Source organism: Leptidea sinapis, chromosome 20 (genome assembly GCF_905404315.1).
Source record: "Leptidea sinapis chromosome 20, ilLepSina1.1, whole genome shotgun sequence".
NCBI classification, from domain to species: domain Eukaryota; kingdom Metazoa; phylum Arthropoda; class Insecta; order Lepidoptera; family Pieridae; genus Leptidea; species Leptidea sinapis.
In genome coordinates this window covers 6,114,111-6,133,425 of record NC_066284.1, presented here as the reverse complement: position 1 = coordinate 6,133,425, position 19,315 = coordinate 6,114,111, and the positions used below count along the sequence as shown (strand labels likewise).

The 19,315-nt window shown below is 32.6% G+C and overlaps 3 protein-coding genes across 7 annotated transcripts in view; 2 read left to right on the top strand and 1 right to left on the bottom strand.

The window, feature by feature from the left end:
- The first annotated feature begins 941 nt into the window (after positions 1 to 941).
- LOC126970114 (ubiquinone biosynthesis protein COQ9, mitochondrial-like) lies at positions 942 to 7,441 on the top strand. Of its 2 annotated transcripts, XM_050815841.1 has the most exons (6): positions 1,054 to 1,271; positions 3,591 to 3,940; positions 4,012 to 4,103; positions 4,185 to 4,305; positions 4,827 to 5,030; positions 7,319 to 7,441. In XM_050815841.1, exons 1-6 carry the CDS (start codon positions 1,238 to 1,240, stop codon positions 7,352 to 7,354), a joined length of 837 nt encoding a protein of 278 aa, XP_050671798.1. In that variant the 5' UTR covers positions 1,054 to 1,237; the 3' UTR covers positions 7,355 to 7,441. The 2 variants fall into 2 exon arrangements, with proteins under 2 accessions (XP_050671797.1, XP_050671798.1); XM_050815840.1 differs by lacking the exons at positions 3,591 to 3,940; positions 4,012 to 4,103; positions 4,185 to 4,305; positions 4,827 to 5,030; positions 7,319 to 7,441 and adding an exon at positions 1,649 to 3,480 and having other exon boundaries at positions 942 to 1,271.
- LOC126970115 (suppressor of cytokine signaling 6-like) lies at positions 7,188 to 12,268 on the bottom strand. The gene is made up of 3 exons (XM_050815842.1): positions 11,648 to 12,268; positions 10,556 to 10,849; positions 7,188 to 9,025 (listed from the first exon to the last, which is right to left on the bottom strand). Exons 1-3 carry the CDS (start codon positions 12,136 to 12,138, stop codon positions 8,881 to 8,883), a joined length of 930 nt encoding a protein of 309 aa, XP_050671799.1. The 5' UTR covers positions 12,139 to 12,268; the 3' UTR covers positions 7,188 to 8,880.
- Positions 12,269 to 15,534: 3,266 nt separating this feature from the next.
- LOC126970286 (F-actin-uncapping protein LRRC16A) overlaps positions 15,535 to 19,315 on the top strand; it is a 48,777-nt gene continuing 44,996 nt past the window's right edge. For all 4 annotated transcript variants that reach the window (XR_007730604.1, XR_007730603.1, XM_050816112.1 and 1 more), the window contains exons 1-4: positions 15,535 to 15,751; positions 15,853 to 15,950; positions 16,164 to 16,214; positions 16,289 to 16,397. Coding sequence is in view for 2 of the 4 variants with exons in the window: in XM_050816112.1 (XP_050672069.1) it covers positions 15,691 to 15,751; positions 15,853 to 15,950; positions 16,164 to 16,214; positions 16,289 to 16,397 (319 nt within the window). In the remaining 2 variants the exon portion in view is untranslated. The remainder of the gene's footprint in view (positions 15,752 to 15,852; positions 15,951 to 16,163; positions 16,215 to 16,288; positions 16,398 to 19,315) is intronic.

Genomic DNA, 19,315 nt, shown 5'->3' with positions numbered 1-19,315 from the left:
ATGCAGATGAAATCAAAATTCTCTGTCCCATTAGTAATTATGATGATGGTTCTCGAATCTCGACTTTAAGAAGATCTTGATAGATAGATTTCAAAATTATTAGGTTACATGTGTTTCTTCACTCGAAAACCTCATTCCCTAAAAATCACCTATATTAAACTTAAAGCAATCACCAATTGCAAGTCTATAAATTTAGCGATTTAGGAGTCATTTTTGATTCAAAACTTCTTTTCGACGAACAGGTTTGGAATCCTAGTTACACTATCAACTTAAATCGTATTGAAGGCATCCAAAAGCGATTCATATTCAGTTTCGCAGCAAAACTTATTTATCCGGATATCTATATATCGTTGTAATAAACTGCATATATTACCACTATACGAACGAAGACGTATCGCAGATCTAGCCTATTTGATTAGAATAGCAAATGGCACGGTGACACTCCAGAACTATTAGGTCAGATTGGACTTCGGACTTCTGGTGTAACCCTTAGAAGGCCTAATTTTCTGCCATATTCCTAACGTAAAATACAACAATATAAAAAATACCTTTATGTTACGAGGATGCAGATGTTAGAATAACCTATATAATGAAAAAGATTTTTAGACAACTTGATACTGGCGTATCAAAAAAGTAGACATCTATAAGCCAGCCTTAAGAAACTTTTAAATGATACATTTTCGTGCGTTAATAACCAACCTTATAAACAATACCCTGTTTTCATTAGATAAATTATTTAATAACATACGTGTGATAAAATCACTTATTACTAGTATAATATTATGTAATCAGCTATTTTCTTTTAAGTTACTTTTTACTTTCCTGGTGACTTTAATTTTTAATCTTATTAGTTTATCTATTAGTGAAAATTTGTAATTAGCCTTCAGTACTTAATTAGTAAAGTAGGTTAAGAAGCTGAAGTTTTCTGAAAATAATAAATATAAAATAAAATTACGTAGTGGATTTCGGCGTTTTTTTACAGGATTAAAGACAAGGAACATATTTACTCTAGGGAGCTTGATTAAAGCCGTCATCTGCCGAACGAATATCTATCAATGACTGCACGTTTCATACAATCGAGTGAATCGCGTTTTTTCTTAGAGAGTTTCGCTAAGCTGCGTAGTACAACTACACTGTCCATTTTCCAATAAATGCAATTTTTGATTTTTCCCTGTGGTGTAATTCCCATTACAAAAATTAATAAAGCCTAAACGAATTAAAATATTACTCTTTTGTGATGAGTAGTAAATTGCAAAGAATTTTTTTCTTCTGTAAGTATTAATAATGCATTGATTTTATCATTACAGTCAACATTTTACGCAACTTTAATAAATATTTACTGTACGCACCTAGTATAACTTTTACATATATAAAGCAAAAGAACATAACATGATTATTAGTCAAAAAAGAACCACATCATAGTACTTTTTCTATTCTCATAATTTAAGTAATTCAACAATTAAATAATGCAATTTGTAGTGTGTTAATTAAGTGTTTTGATTTGTATTTGGTTATTATTTATTTATATTGTGAAAAATAATTCAAGTCTTATACATTTTATTTGGGGTTACAAAAAATCTCAACACAAAATAAAGAACCAATTTAAAAGGACCAATATTTTAATATAGTATAAGATGATTAATTTCAGAATAATTTCTGGGAATCATTATTGAATTATGGAACATCAACATGATGTTGTGGGTCTTATATCCATATTGTTGGATTCTGAAAAATACAAAGAAGCATTGAGAATTCCACTTGAGGAGAGGTACATTCAAAGTTTCAAAGATAATTGCTGGGATTTGATATCAAATATAATCAATAAAATCAATAACGATACAATAACACTAAAACCATCACTATATGGTGCTTGTGAAGAACTGCTGTCAATAATAATTGATAAAGCAACACCTGAAGAAGCTTTACTAGAATTCATAGAACAAATAGAGGTTGCTAAGAATGATGCTCAATTTAGTATCATATTGAAACCATTGCAACAGTTGCTTAAAAAATTAATATGTAAAAGAGGTAGGTCATTGGAATGGTGCTTAAATTCAATAAGCACTTACATAGAGGCTATTCCAATCCCAGACCATAATTTAGAGGGGAAGGAGAGAATCTTAATGGATAGTGATGATAATATCAGAAGAATCATAAGAGTATACTCATTATTACCACCATTTTATAAACCATTCATCAACGAAATGGCTCCAATTGACAGTAATAAGAAGACACCTCAAATTATAGCATCATTTCTTATAAGCCTTCTTGGCAAACCATTAATATACATAGATCTAGATCCTGGGTCAAATTCTAATGGAGAAGCTCGTCTTTGTTGTTCTACTATTCTTAGTGATATATGTTTGCTTGTAAAAAACATACTGAAACTTTTACCATATTTAGAAGATTGTTATACAGAAGTTAAAAATAACACAACAAGGAAAACAAACATAGATGATGATGTTGACTTAAAACCATTTGATCACACAGAGAAAATAAACATAACTACACTCTCGGGATTATTTTATGGAATATTTTCAACTCACTTTGAAGTACCTGACTTGGCAATTCCCCAAGTTTATTCTTCTCAATATATAGTTCACTCAGTCTTGCCGGCAGTGATTCATCTCCTTCAATTTATAGATTGTGGTCCACAAGCAAAAGGCATATTTTTGTGTGAGAATCTACTTACATATTATCCCAATAATATGTCACATTCAATACTATCAATTCCGGTTCATTATGATTTATGCAAGATACTAATTAATGTTTCAATATACTCTTATTATGAAACTTTACGTAAACAGGCTGTTAAGTTGATCAAAGCTCACATTAGTAAATTTAACTACAAGGGCAGAAATATGTTAATAAAGTATATAATAGACAATGCAAATCATTCTGGTATGATTGGTTATGCTATAACATTATATAAAAACTCATTAGATGAAGCATTTCAAAATAAATGCCTACCAGATTGTTTCACTGGTACACATTTTAATAGCATGCTAAAGAAGTTTTGCCATCTTCCACATGGAGAAGAATCAGACTTGATGGAATTGGCTGATCAGATCATTACAACACTGAACTTCTTAAGATATATTACATTAAAAGATACTAATAATGTCACTGGAATAAGGGAATGTTTTTCTTCAATTCAAAATGATTTCCTAGAAAAGCTTCGAATGGGACTCAACATGTCTAAAGCTCATTATGAGGCAAAATTAAAAGAAATAGAAAATAAACATGGATCCAAAAAACAAACTAATGTAGCAATTAGTATAGGAGGAAATGTGCTTGATAAAATACCAAAGCAAAATAAGAAAGCTATAATAAATTCTGCACTTAATGCTTTTCATCTAATTGAAGGCCTTATAGGTCGATTAAGTGAATGTATCACAATTAATAAATCACTGTTAAAGAATTAATATCTAATGCATTTAAATTTATCATTTAATTTTGTAATAAATATGTATTTCAATTTTAATTTGTTTCATTGTTAAGTTTATTATCATGATCATTATAATTGTTCTTATATTAAGGTCTCAATTAAAATCAATTTACATATCCTAAATAACGAAATTTGTTGACAGCTGTAAGAAAAAGTCATAGATGGGTAAAGCCAACTATATTAGCACCCATAAGTGCAAAAAAATCATTCATACAACCTTACAGTCAACAGCATGAAAATGATAAAATTATACCAACAATCATAAGTGAACATGATGAAAGTCAGTATGAAGATGATATTAAAAATAAAATATTAAGTAAAGCCTTGGAATTTGTACCGAAGAATGGTTGGACAGTTGAGGCATTAGCACAAGGTGCTGAAACAGCAGGCTATCCAGGCATAGCACATGGGATGTTTCCCAATGCCGGAGGTGATCTTGTACATTTTTTTAATGTAAAATGTAATAAGGAACTAGTGCAACAAATGAAAATGGTAACTTTGTGATGTCTGTAATATACTTCTGTCATAAGTGATAATTGTTTCAAACTTTTGTCTTTCAACAGTGGCCTAAAGTGGATGTGAATGAATCCAAAATTCCAGCCCAACAAGTGGAGAATGCCATTATGACGAGGCTGCTCATGATTGAGCCATATAAGTAAGAGTATCACCATTTACTTATCTTTATTTGAGAAAAACTTTTAAGCTAATTTTAATGAGGCATTTTATTGATTTACAGAAGCACCTGGCCAAGAGCTATGGCTATCCAGGCTTTACCAAATAATGTTCCAAATAGTTTAGCAACTTTGCTATCCTTAGTAGATGACATATGTTACTTTACAGGAGACAGAAGTGTTGATGTAAGTAATTATCAATGAAATATTTGTTGGAGTAATCCTTTGATATCAAATGAACATGGGGCTCATCTGTAAATGACAGACTGGCATAACATACACTTTATATAAACAATTTGATAATATTGTTAATATACATCTTTTTTTATGTCAATAAGGGATGAGATGAGCAGGACATTCAGCTGATGGTAATTGATGCCTGCCCATTACAATGCAGTGCCAATCAGGATTCTTGAATAACCCATAAATTCTGAGTGGCACTTGAATTGCGCTCGTCACCTTGATTTGTAGGATGTTAAGTCTCATTTGCCCAGTTATTTCAGTAGATATGGTGCCCTTCAGACCGAAACGCAATAATGCTTAGTTTATTTTTGAACATTACTGCTTCACAGCAGAAATAGGCGGTTGTGGTACCCATAATCTAGCCAGCATCCTGTGCAAAGGAGCCTCCCACTGGTGATCTTTTTAAGTACATGTTAGTTATTCATTATTTTAAAGTTGCTTACCAAAGCTGTAAATTATTCTAGTTTAATTGGTATATACGACGAGTTGGTTTAGCCGGAATATATAAGGCATCAGAATTATTCTACCTCACTGACAATACTCAAGATAATAGTTCTACTCGGAATTTTGTCAAATCACGCATTCGAGATGCTGAACTAATACAGATGGCTTTGAATGTAAATCCTGTTTCTGCTGCTCCACAATCACTTACTGCGGCTTTTGTAACTGTACGTATTTTTATTATTATTATTAATTAATAGGGGGGACAAACAAATGTCTGTGTCACCATTACTATTTTCCACAATACACTCAGCGGCACAATTAACCGCCCACCCTTTTAATAATTATTTTTTTATTTTTTTTGGTTCTGTTCGTCCATCTGGACAGGCAAAGGGGTCAAAAGCCCATACAGCCAATTGGGCATAAATAAGTCAAGTGTGAAAGAAATTTAGTGACGAAAAAATTACAAACTACCCACTTAACTTTGTTTTTTTTACGCATAAGTTGTGAATAGGATAAATATTGAACTTCGTCTCATTATCGTTATCATTGCCATACTGCTTACATTGCTTCAGTGGGATTAAAAGTAAGAAATTTAAGTTTGTTTTGGTTTCGTAACTTAAAGCTAGTGTTTGGACATCACAAACATGCCATTAGATGCTAATTCAGTGGCGAGAGCCGTCGCTCTTATCGACGAAGAGTTTAGTCAGCGTTACGTGGCGCGGAAGCTTGGTGTCGCACGTACCACCTTAAGGGATGCAGTGAAACGGTTTCAGGAAACTGGCTCTTATGAGCGAAGACCAGGACAGGGCCGAAAAAGATGCACCTCCGCTCGTGACGACCGATTTCTTGTGACCAATGTTCTAAGAAATCGGTTCACTACAGCTGTTGAGGCACGAAACCAACTTCGTGAGGTTCGCAATGTTCAAGTGAGTGAAAGAACAGTGAGAAGAAGACTAGGAGAGAATGCCCTTGGAGCTTTTCGACCATCACAATTGCTCGTAGGCCACCGGAGAGAAAGACTTCGTTTTTCCCGAGAGCACGCCGAATGGAATATGGAACAATAGAAGAATGTTATATTTACTGACGAGACAAGAATATGCTTGCACGGTCCTGACGGTCGCCAGCGTGTATACAGACGCAAGAATGAAAGGTTTGCACCATGTACTGTTGTGGAAACAGTAGGTTACCAAGGTGGCTCTATCATGATATGGGGCGGCATTACTTACGAAGCACGCACCGACTTAGTTATCTTCGAAAGAGGTGGAATAAATTCTCAGAGGTATGTAACAGAAGTGTTGGAACCTCATGTAATGCCATTTGCTCCATTTATTGGCGAAGATTTTTTATTAATGCAGGACAACGCTCGCCCCCACGTTGCTAGAGTTGTTACCGCGTACCTGGATCCGTCGGCATTCGAAAATTAACATGGCCATCCCGGAGCCCAGATTTAAATCCTATTGAACACATATGGGACAATTTAAAAAGACGTGTTAGAAGCCGCATACCAGCTCCAACCACCATAGATGAATTAAAACAATCCGTGATTGAGGAGTGGCAGAACATTCCATAACAACAGATCAAAGATGTCATCGACAGCATGCCAAACCGTTTGATGGAAGTTATGAAGGCTAGAGGTGGAAATACGCACTATTAGAATTCATTTATTCAGCAGATTTTTTATTTTTAAGCCATTTCATCACATTTGTTAATTTACGGTCAAAGTATTTTTCAGACTTTTTTATAAATAAACGTAATAATTAAAAACAATATTATCTTTCATTTTACTTCAATATACCTACGTTATAAAATAACATTCACAAGTAAGGCCACAATCTTTTTTTTTAACCAAAATCGTAAAAAATCAAGGTGGGCGGTTAATTGTGCCGCTGAGTATACTTACAACATAGAAAACACAGATCATTTATATGTCTAGATAGACTATGACAGCTGTGAAAACATCAAAAAAAAGATAAGTTTAGAACTAACCTATAGTTTTAACAATTCACACACTAACACAAAGTGTTATACAAATCGCTACACACTAAACTAATATTCCTGGCCTGTCTTTAACACTTGTCTAACAGAAGAGACTATCTAGACATATAAATTATTTAAGAGAAAACAGAACATATATGTCTGAATATTGAGCAACAGATTGATTTAGCTCCCTCTATTGGTGACCATTACATATTCATCCAGCCCTAGATGTATATTATGTTGTTGTTAAAAATAGACCAATATTTTTTGTTGAACACAAGGCCAGATACTTTGTCTCATGTCTTCATAAAAATCTAATTAATTTTGTAAATGAAAATATTTCTATAAATTTATTATATCACTAAAATATTTTAAATTTTGGGGTTAAAATTAAACGAATAATGTTAGATATACAAAATATTTTTCTATAATTTTATAAAGGTAACAATTTCCATAATTATATGAACACTCATTGAACTTACATTTAATATAAAAAATATAACCATGTTTTAATTATATACTTTATTCTTTACAGGCGAAGAACATGCTGGGTATAAATACACTGAAATAATCAGTTGCCTATTAGCTTATTTCAATGTTTTCAGTAGAATTACAAGTACAGTATTTTTGTTTGCTAGTTAATAAAATATTATTTTCATTGCATCTTTTTTTCCTACCCTTCTGAACATCATTACTGTGATACAATACATAATAATATATTTGTGATCTGATAAATTAACAATGTTGATATTGTTGTTTGCTTGCTAAAACTATAATGCACATTATTCTATTTACATTTTTTTATATTACAAAAGTTTATTACCGTAGAATTATACAGCATGGCAATATTAATATCTAACATTAAAATGGCATGGCAATAAATTAAAAAAAAAAAAAAAAATCATTAAAATAAAAATAATTCTAAAATTTTATGTTAATAATTGAAATTGACAATTATTTCAAACAAACAAATTATATATTTAGGATATAAAATTTCAATCACCCTTAAGTGGTCACACAAGACTGCACGAAGTAGATGTCAGTGGCTATGCTAGTGTGTGGCTTCTAGATTATATTAAGGAACTTTGATTTGTTTATGTGAATTATGTATTTTGTTATTGAATATTTTTTAAATGATTAGGGTTGAGTAGATCTACCCTTGTGTATATTTAATGTCGCAATTGTAGCGCCATACTGTATATAATAATAGTAGAATAATATATCAAGTTTTTTGACTGAGTTTGTTTTGTCATGCTGTATGAATCAGATTTTAATAATCTGTCTCTCTCAGATAACTGTTAAATATTGATTTAAAGTGAGTAAGTACTCCTAAGCTGCTTTATTTTCATGTGGTTGTGTAGTGTTTCTATAAAAATATTAATCAATATGATACCATATTTTTTTTTATGGAATAGGAGGACAAACAAGTGTACGGGTCACCAGAGGAATCACAGGAGTGTTGCCAGCCGTTAAGGAAGGTGTACACGCTTTTTTTGAAGGTACCCATGTTGTATTGTCCTCGAAACACCGAAAAAGGAAGTTCATTCCATATGCTTCATTTTTATACATATAATAAGTCACAATGGGTATCTGATAAAAAATATGAAACCATATATTTATTACAACCTGTATAGCCGAGTGGTTAGCTATCCTACCTACTAAGCTAGAGGTCCCGGGTTCGAATCCCGGTAGGTGCAAGCATTTATATGATGAATATAGAAGTTTGTTTCCGAGTCATGGATGTTTATATGTATTTATGTATGTTTATATGAATATATGTATGTTTAAGTAAGTATATTGTATTAAATATTATATCATTGTCTTGTAACCCATTACACAGGCTATATATGCTTAACTTGGGGCAATATAATTTTTGTAAAAAGTGTGTCAATATTATTATATTATTATCTAGTCACACAACAAATATATGCACATGACAAGTTTTGGCAACAGCACCAACAATATCTACAACTAGTTACAAAATTATACTCTAAACTTTTACCTGTTTTGTAAAATTTTGATTGTAGTATTGAAACCAATAGTATTACAAATTTATATAGTTCAATCAACTAGTTACAGCCTCCAAACTGATTGTTACTATGTATGTGTGATGTAATCACTTCCAACGGAGACATAACAAATGAGGTTTGGTGGTAGTGGTAACTCACTCCACAATGTTTCAGCAACTGTTTGTCTTATAACAAATCTGCAGATCTTTTGAAGAGAATCTAATTTTGCAAACCTGAAAACAGTATTATATTTTATTGTAAATACACAATAATTAACACATGAAATATACATAACTACTGATGTAGCCCAGGACTATGTATGGAATTATTTCAAATTATATAGGGTGGACCAAAAGTCCGTTTACATTTGAATCGGTTGCCGCGTCTAGCAGCGGCGGCGGAGGGGGGTGAAGGGGTTACGCATTGCAAGACCAATGGGAATTTAGTACCATGGCATCGTTTAGCGGTAGTCAACGTGCATTTTGTGTACGCGAGTACTATCGAAACAACGATTCTGCGACCTTAGCTCAACAAAAGTTTTGCAATCATTACAAGATACGACACAAAAATCAAGCTCCATCAGGGTATTAATTAAAAAATGGGTGGTCAAGTTTGAGAAGACGGGTTCAACAATGGATTTACCTCGATCTGGCCGGCCTAGAATGTCGAGGGACCCCGAAAACGTGGAGCGAGTAAAATCGTCTGTTCGTGACCAACCTGGACTATCAGCTCGAAAGTGGTCTGCTGTCCTTAACGTGCCAAGATAATGATGTATTAAACCGGATTCTCGAGAAAGATTTAAGTTTAGATTCCTATAAAATCCAAATGGTGCAGGAATTAAGCCCTCAGGACCATGCCACTAGGTTGCAGTTTGCGAACGAAATGGTAGAGTGATTCACCAGTTTTACAAACATTTTTTTCTCAACAAGGCACACTTCCACCTAAATAGGCATGTTAATAGACAAAATTGTCGTTATTGGAGTGACACTATGTCATGGTGATCAAAAACCCCTGCATTCCAGCCAACCAACCCAGTAACTCTTAATGAATTAAAGGATCATATTCGCACAGAAATCCAAAACATCTCAACAGAAACATGTAAAGCTGTTATCGAAAATTTCCGCTCTAGATTGCAGCAATGCCAGAATAATGAAGGATTGTGTATGGATGATGTGATTTTTAAGAAATAAATTCCCCTTTTGTTTAGTATCGAAAACAATAAACAATTTCGATCTACTGTAATTAGTTTTTTTTTAATCATCATTCCAATTATAAACGGACTTTTGGTCCACCCAGTATATATCCCTTATTATTATAAATTTGCAAATTAAATTTGTAATGAAAAAATTTTTATTGGCCCTTATTTGGCCTAGTAGTAAGTTTTCCATTGAAGTCTTCCCTGTTTAGAAGATAATTTTTTCCACAGTAGTTATTGCATAGCTGTTTCTAAACAGCTTTTATTATTAACTATACACACAAAATATCTCTAGCTATTGTTGATCTATGAATGTTAAGCTTAGAACTAAACCACATGTATAAGCTCAACTCTGGAGGATAAAAGAAAGTGGGATCCAGCTTGAAATATGACCCACAAGTGTGGGTCATATTTCTTTTAAAATTTCTTTTACTTTTAAAAGACTATGAGCTTACATTGAATTTTTATAGAAATATGAGAGATATGATTTAACATAGGAGTTAATTAATTCAAGGAAAGAAAAGAAGTTAAATAAATTTGATAAATAAATTCATTACAAAGTACTTACCTATTTAGTGGCCTGGCTAACTTGACTGGCATCTCAAACAAATTAGATTTAACATCAACAGTAGCACAGTGTTCTGATATTCTACTTGCTGGCACAAATGTCTCATTGTTCAGTGAGAATAATCCATCTGCATGTCTTAAACGTGCATGAAGTGTACGACCAACACAGCGAAATGACACACATAAGATATGGCGAGAGTCATAAGAGTCTCTAACAAGGAAGACATTGTCATGTTGTCCTGCAAGAAGTTCTTCTGCTTCACTTGCTGTTATCCCACCCCAGTACCAACCGTGTCTAAAAATAAATAAAAATTATACTGAGGAAAATGAAATATATAAAAGGTAATAGTATCTATATTTTTTGGATCTCACAATAGGTTCTACCAAATAGGATGAAGATTTCTACATGACACTGGTAAATGATAAATAACATTCCAATATGTTTGTAAATCTACATTTAGACTTATTTCATATTTAAAAACATTGATTATCAGCTGGAGACTATAGAAAATGGTAATTTAAAAAAAATACTCAATACACAATGTTGAACGAACACATTTTTGCAAACCATTTTTATGGATCAATTTAATGATGGCTCATTTATTTATAGTTTGCCTGTCATACTTTGTGTGACAAAAGAAAATGTAACAAAATTGGCATAATTCCGATTTATCTTAAGTCCAATATTGTAAGGTGTGCCTTATTACTAACATATGAATAAAATATTAAATATTTTTTTTTGTTTTAAATCTGCAATAAAACACCAGACTATAATCAGATGTGTTCAGAGATTTTCTTTTTAAAGAGCAAATTCATTCAAAGTATGCCATTTCTTTTTAATTGCTTCACCACAGACAACCCATTTAGCCCAGTGGTTAGTGACTCTGCCAACTGAGCTAGAGGTTGCCGGTTTGAATCTCAATAGGTGCAAGCATTTATATTATGATGCTTGTTTCATGGATGTTTATAGCACTATATTTCTGACGCCACTGTTGCATGCCCCAAAATATTAAATATGGTTGTAGTTAAAATAACTCATTAAGATATCTCAAAATATTCATGTATGTTTCAAGTGAGGTTATAAAATACTTACTTAACAAGCTGACAATATATTTCACAACTTTCCAATGAAGCATGTAGACGATGCCCCCTCAAAACAGAATGATCATTTGAATGTTGACAATTATTAACAGAATTTGCGTCTAATTCTGTATCCTTTTTTAATTCATGTTTAGAGTACAATGATATTTTTTCTCCAGAAGAAGAAGCAACTACAGGTTTGTTACAATAGTCACTGTTAGTCGATTTGCGTCCAAAATACCGTTGAAAAGATCTGACACTGCCAGTTATAAAAAGTTTGTTTTTCCAAAACTTAACGAACTTATTATTGTTAACATTAGGTGTCCTCTCTGATAGAAAAACACAATTTCCTATATCTGTATTATTGAAATCTCCTCTCTTACTATCTAAATTTCTTGATAAGTGCTTGCATTCCATAGGTTTTAACCATTTTCTAAGGCAGCCAGTTGTAAGCCATTTTCTTCGATTGCAATGTGAACATCGTTCATAGTTTTTATTATTCATCTTTTAGGCGACTTTTTTCATATAGTACAATTTTATGTTACTTAAAAATCAAAGACAAATATTTAAAGAATTGTGTCAGTCTTAACTTATTAAACTAGCTACAATACATAATGTTGTTGTAAGACAAAATGTCAACAAAACCAAAAGTAAAACAATTAGCACAAATAAAAAAATCAGTTAGTACCACAGACTACTAAGAGATACTTTCAGTATGTAACTAATTTCAGGTAAAAGTACTCTGTGGTACCCGCAGACTACCTTTGTCTAATAATATTCTTAATTTGCATACCTATTACCTATACTCTCGGTACTGTACAGACGAGCAAAATGCGACTAGTACCGCACAATTAAATTAGTTTTCTAATGCACTAGTTAACGTAAGAAGTACTTTTATGCTGCTTTTCTCGATATCCAACAGGCGTTCGACCGTGTTTGGCATATGGGGCTAATGGTCAAATTAAAGAATAAACTGCCACACTCATTATTCCTTTTTTTGTCTTCGTACCTGTCAGAACACCTGTTCCAGGTCAAACAAGTTGATGCAAGATCAGAGTTACACAAAATTGAAGCAGGAGTACCCCCAAAGCTCTGGGACTGGTGCTATATAATATTTTCACCTGTGATTTACCGGTAGCCGATGATATTACAGATGCAACATACGCTGACAAAATAGCATTTCTGTCCATCGATGAAGATTCTAGGAGCAAATAATGAACTCCAGCTTCAGTTTGAAGAAACTTACAAGTGGCTCTGCGAATGGCGACTGCGTGCTAGCGCTTCCAAGTCTCAACATATAATCTTTGCTCTGAGAAGGGGTAAGTGCCCGTGAGTTAGACTTGGCAACTCTATATTACCACGAACGGAGTGCATTACGTATCTAGCCATCTACGAATCTATTAAGACAGGCGCCTGGCCTGGAACATAATATAAAAGTGAAAAGAAACTAATTGTTGGAGCGTTAAATGTGCGTTCGTGTGTTCTAGATGGTCATTTATCCGCTCTCATCACGAATGTATTCATCATTTGGCATGCGCTCCAAAGAAGTCTTGAAAATCCTAACCAATGCATCATGTTCATGAAGTATTTGATCTTTAAAAATTGCTCTTTTCATTGCTGCATTGATCTCTTGACGTCTATCAAGCTGTTTATCTATGTTGCCTATGATTTATAAAAATTTATGCTGTGCATCTTCCAGCGGTTGCAATGATCCAATTTGATGGTGAATTTGTCCTCTGTCCTCAATCTGGACTTATAAACACTTTCATTAGAAATAGCATACATAATACATAAGAATTAGTATAGGATATTATTCTTCTACAGTATTGAATACATGATGAATGAGGTCATTTGGAAACAACCATTGTATTTTTGAGTGTTTGCTAGAATATTCAGGTGTTTTTCTATTTTGATTGAGAAGCACGAAGTTGAGCCATACTAAAGCGGGCTCTTCTCGTGCAATTTCTTGTTCTTCTTCGGTCCTTTTATTCGCAATGTTTCGAATCCTAGTTGCATTACGGATTTGTCGGGAAATTTGGTCATCGTGATTGCGGCATTGTTAATGATAATATTGGCACAATAAGCAAATAGAAACTCGAAACAAAAACATCAACCGGTCAACTTGAATAACATCATAATAATGTGATAATGTGCGCTTTCATTTGTGTTTCCAAAGAGAATATAATCACTACTTGTGTTTCGTTACTAATGTAGCGTGAAACTAACAAAAAATAACATTTTAATCTTTCTATTCTCGAGATGTCATGAAAATATCAATCCATACAAAATGTATGACAAAATTAACATTGTTTTTATTAATATTTTCTCTTGTTGTTTTAGATATTTTAATACTTAATATCCTATTCCGGATTAAAAGAAATGCAAAAAATCAAACATCATAAAATTTGGTCCAGTCGTTCTTGAGTTATAAGTGGGGTAACTAACACGACTTTGTTTAATATATTAAGTTATAAGTAGTAGGAGCTTAGAAGTTTAACACCTAGGAGTCTAGCCCCTCGTTTACAGCAAGAAACAAGTCAAAAAACTTGTTTTATACAAAACTTGTAGAATACTTATCAAAACAAAATTATAAGTTTTTAACATGTATTGCAATTGTCAAAAACATTCTTGAATCACATATAGATCTAAGACATGTTTGATACATTGTCAGAGTTCACACCAACATAAAACATACATGTTTTTAACAAGTATTGTTAATTTTATTGAAGTTTATGTATAATACTTATTTAAAACAAGTTATATTACTTACTCTATACATGCTTGGTGGATAAAGTTTTAAACATTTACCGGACAGACAGCTTTTTTTTTGTGGAAAAGAAGTAGATACATTTAGTGCTCAAAGACATAAGCTTTATTAGCAATATTTTTCTCGCCTTATATTAAGATATTCTTTCGATACTTTTATAATCGTCTCGCACGCATCAGTAATGCATTAACTACATTTTGCCTTTGATATACAAAGAAGAATATGAGTCACCAGTAGCTAGAAATCTCAAATAAACAGCTAACAAAAAAAAAGCGCGTCCGCCTTCCTACAAGGCCGGCAACGCTCCTGTGATTCCTCTGGTGTTGCAAGAGACTGTGTGTGGTGATCACGTACCAGGTGACCCGTGCGTACGCTCGTTTGTCTTCCTTTTCAGGATGATGGCATCTCGATTATAAGTATGGTGCAACTTTTTGAAGCAAATTTTCCAAATTTACTGGTCTCTTTCTAACATGGTTTCTGAATCCACTTCCGTCTTCTATTCTTAAATCATCCAATAAGGAACGATAGGCCCCTTCTTGCTGTCGTCTCCCCAAAAATGATCGCGACCAGTACTTGCGTGGTTTTCTTGAATTTCCTTATTTTTTTATGATACAAGATATAGATAGTATCCTGCACTTATGAAGCAAAGTTTCGCAGTACCTTCACTTTCTATTGTCTGTACCAGTAGTCAATTGTGTTGGCAAATTCATTAACTTCTGCACTGACATGTCTTTAACAAGTTTAACTACAAGCCTACAACAACTATTAAACATGAGACCATATACATGTAGACAAGTAATAAGTGAAAAACAATTTCATCAGACAAGTTTCATACAAATGTTGTCTACAAGTTTTATGTTTTTGTATTTTGAAAACATTGCATACAACTTGTATATGTAATTTGCATGAAACTTGTGAAATACGTGTATAATACCTTGGTGTAAACGAGGGGTAGGAAGTAGGAGTTTTATTATGTTGTTTCTGTGCAAATGACATAAAAAAAAATATGGAAATTCTGAACGTATTAGTTAAATACTCTTTGATTGTGTACTGTAAGTTGAACAGTTGAAAAGTTCTCTGTGATTTGTACCCGGGTAGAGTAAAGTCATCTGTGTTCGTAATAGTGTTCTGTAATCTGTGGTTTTGCACAATAGGGATAGACTTGTAGAAAAAATAATGTTGACGAAAATAATTTATATTTTTTAGCTAAATAAATATGTCTCAGTTTATACTATGAGCCAAAAATGGAGTAGTTTTACTTGTATCTATAAACCGAATCTAATGGAGTGATGACATTGAAGAATATTGCAAAAATGCCAACAAAATCCCAATTATCTCAAGAATTAACTGGTATTATAATTTTTAAAACTAATAATAAATCATTTATATTATAATTTACATAAAATTTATTGCGAAGTTATAGACACTAATAGATTAGTTTTGATTTGCAGAAAGCATTATTAATGTATTGGGGAAAAATGTTAAGGTATTATACAAGTCCTTGATTCGGATGGAATCGAGGGGAGACAAAGTAGATAATAGAGTACTGGTAAGATTTTTGTGTTTTTATTTTATTTATGCTAGTTGAAGTACCTAATTTGAGAATATTTGATTTAGCGATTAGCAACTAATTATGGAATGAAGAATATTACTGTAGCCTTCAATTAACTATCAAAATTTAAGGTCTACTAACAATTTTGAGTCTGGAACTTCTATGAATTAATTTTAATAATTAATATATTTTAATTTCAATGTGTTTTAGGTCATAACATCATATAGAATATATATAACTACTACAAAGATACCAACAAGGGTGAGGTTTATTTTTAATGTTTACTGATACTAGTATTAATTTGATAATGTATTAAAACATTATGTTTATTAAAGGTTGATAATGGATTTCACTTAATGGAAATAGAGGCTCTCGAGAGCAAAAAAGCAAATCATGTATCCATAACACTGATTCATGAGCACAAGCCCGTTTCAATTCTCATTGGTGAGTAAAATGAAGTGACTAATCATTAATGTCATTGTTTCCATTGTTTGTAAATATCTCCGGACAGTAACATTGAAATTAATACATTTAAGTCATGGTTAAAAAGGCTCTTTGTTTATAATGACTCATGTGAATCTGATTCTATCCATTTAAAACATTCAGATTAGTGAAAGATCAGAAAAAAAATCAGATATGTTTTTTTTTTAAGGAATAGGAGGACAAACGAGTGTTTAACTCGCGTTTATATAAATTTAAAACAACATACCTACAGATCTACACATTTTTAGTATAGAAAAATGTATTTGACTGGTTTTTTTTTCTATTTTGAGTTAACCAAACAAATACACTTTGTTGATGAATTCAAATTCAAATATTTTTATTCAAAATAGACTGCCTCAGACCTGAGAAGAACAGGCGCAAGTGGGCTTTTTTTTTATAAAATATGGATTACAATGTATTATTGTACAATAACCATAAATTTAAGAGCCAGAGGGTGTTCGCTTCATTCTCAGTCTGTGGTATCATTAAGAAAATAGTTTATGCTATAGTAACCTTACACACACAAATGTTTTTCTAACAATTATTTTAAATTTCGTAACACATTTGTTTTCTACATTTTCTGGGATCAAATTGTAGAAGCATATACTCATATGCCAATAAAAGACTTACTAAACTCGACTTAACCAAAAAGTAGGCAAAACAAGTTTATGTTTGTTCCTCATGTTAATATTATGATTGTCACAGTTTCTAGCAAATTCCTCAATGTGCTTCAACAGTCAAAATGTTTATTTCTTAAAAATTTTCTCTTAATGATTCTTTCTGACCTAGGTTATAAATAGCGCATATAGCCCTCTGGTACAGCACAAAGATGGCATTAATATTGGTCGCACTGCCCCATAACAATATACCATAGGACATAATATTATGAAAATAACAAAAGTATACTAATTGTGCCCTATATGTGTCGGTTAACTGTCTAATTTTTTATCCGCATATGCTGCAGAACTAAGCCTATTTGCCAATCCTTTAATATGGGGGACCCATTGCAATTAACTTTCTTTTCTTCCTCCTTTGCAATTTGTTGCTTGTTTGCTCCATGAATCACAATTCCCTAAGCTTGTGCTCTGTTTGCTCAAATTATTTCTGAAGATTCAGTAAAATTCTGGGCTCCAAATGAAACATTCAAAACAATAATTTGAACAAATTTTATTCAATTGAATCTGTTAAAATATTTGCATCACAATAATGTTTATGTAAAGAGTTACACATGACTAATACTAAGATGTTTATATTCATACTAGCTGACCCGGCAAACATTGTTTTGCCATATAAATTATTTTTAGAGTTAGACCGTTTCTTGGACATTGCTTTATTTTTCTAAAATAAACGTAGCCTATGTTACTCCTTATTACATCAGTTACCTGCCAATAAAAGTCGCCGGATTAGCGGGAACAAACAGACAGACAGACAAAAATTGTAAAAAAAAAATATTTTGGTGTATGTACCATATATATATTCATAATATATATTTAGTAAAAAACGGTTATTACAATATTACAAACAGACACTCCATTTTATTTAAATGTATAGATAATTCAAGATATACCTATATGTTATTCTGGTGTGTAAGCTATATAATTGCAAAGTTTCACCAAAATCCATTCAGTAGTTTTTGCGTTAAAGAAGTTCAAACATACATCCAGACATACAAACTTTCACATTTATAATATTAATTAATTAATAGGACTCAAATGGGCCTACCCATTAAAAACATTTTTGAGTTGGCAGAAATTTGTTTACACATTACTATCAATTCAGAAAAAAGAAGTTAAGAATAGTTAAGATGGCAGAAGTTTAAGAGGTTTTAAGTCTTCATTGTGTCATTCTTTGTATGTTTTTTTATTCTCATATTATGTCAAATTAAGTAGTGTTTTTTTTAATTCAATAAATGATTCTCTAGCAGTAATAAATTATTTTTCAATATGACAAACTATTCCTTGGACAAGAACTACCTTAAGTGTTCTAATGAGCTGTTTTACGTGATTCCCGCCCCCAAATTCCATCATCGCACATTATACCACAAATAAGAATATCATCCCCACCATCTGGATGTGTGTGCACCACCTCCACAGTGCAGATTTCAAGCTATGGAATAAGTTTCCTTGTATGGTGTTTCCGGGGTGATATGACATGGATATTGCAAAAGATTTTTTTTAATGAAAATAAAGGACTAGACGAGCAGGATGTTCAGCTCAGATGGTAATTGAGCTTACATTACCCATAACATAATGCAGTGCCACTCAGGATTCTTGAAAAACCCAAAAATTCTAAGGGGCACTACAATTGCGCTCGTCACCTTGAGACATAAGATGTTCAGTCTTATTTTCCCAATAATTTCACTAGCTACGGCGCCCTTCAGACCGAAACACAGTAATGTTTACAAATTACTGCTTCACAGAAGAAATAGGCTCCGTTGTAGTACCCATAATCTAGCTGGCATCCTGTGCATAGGGGCCTCCCACTTGTGGGAATGTGGGAGGTGATAAACACTTAACACCAGGTGACCCGAACACTCGTTTGTCATCCTTTTCCTTGAAAATTAAGACAACTGGAGAAGTAGGAATAAAGATTTTATATTATATTATATTTTTTGATTACTCCTTAGTTGATGCCACCAATGCTAATGTGTGACTCGTAAGATCATAGTAGCTCTGTTGTGGTGGGTATTGTGTATAAGTACATATACATACATACATACATAAAATCACGCCTCTTTCTCGTAGGGGTAGGCAGAGACCACTTCTTTCCACTTGCTACGATCCTTACATACTTCTTTCGCTTCGTCCACTTTCATTATTCCTTTCATACATGCTCTCCGGTTTAGGGTACTCTTGACCTGGCTTTTTTTCAAGACGTCC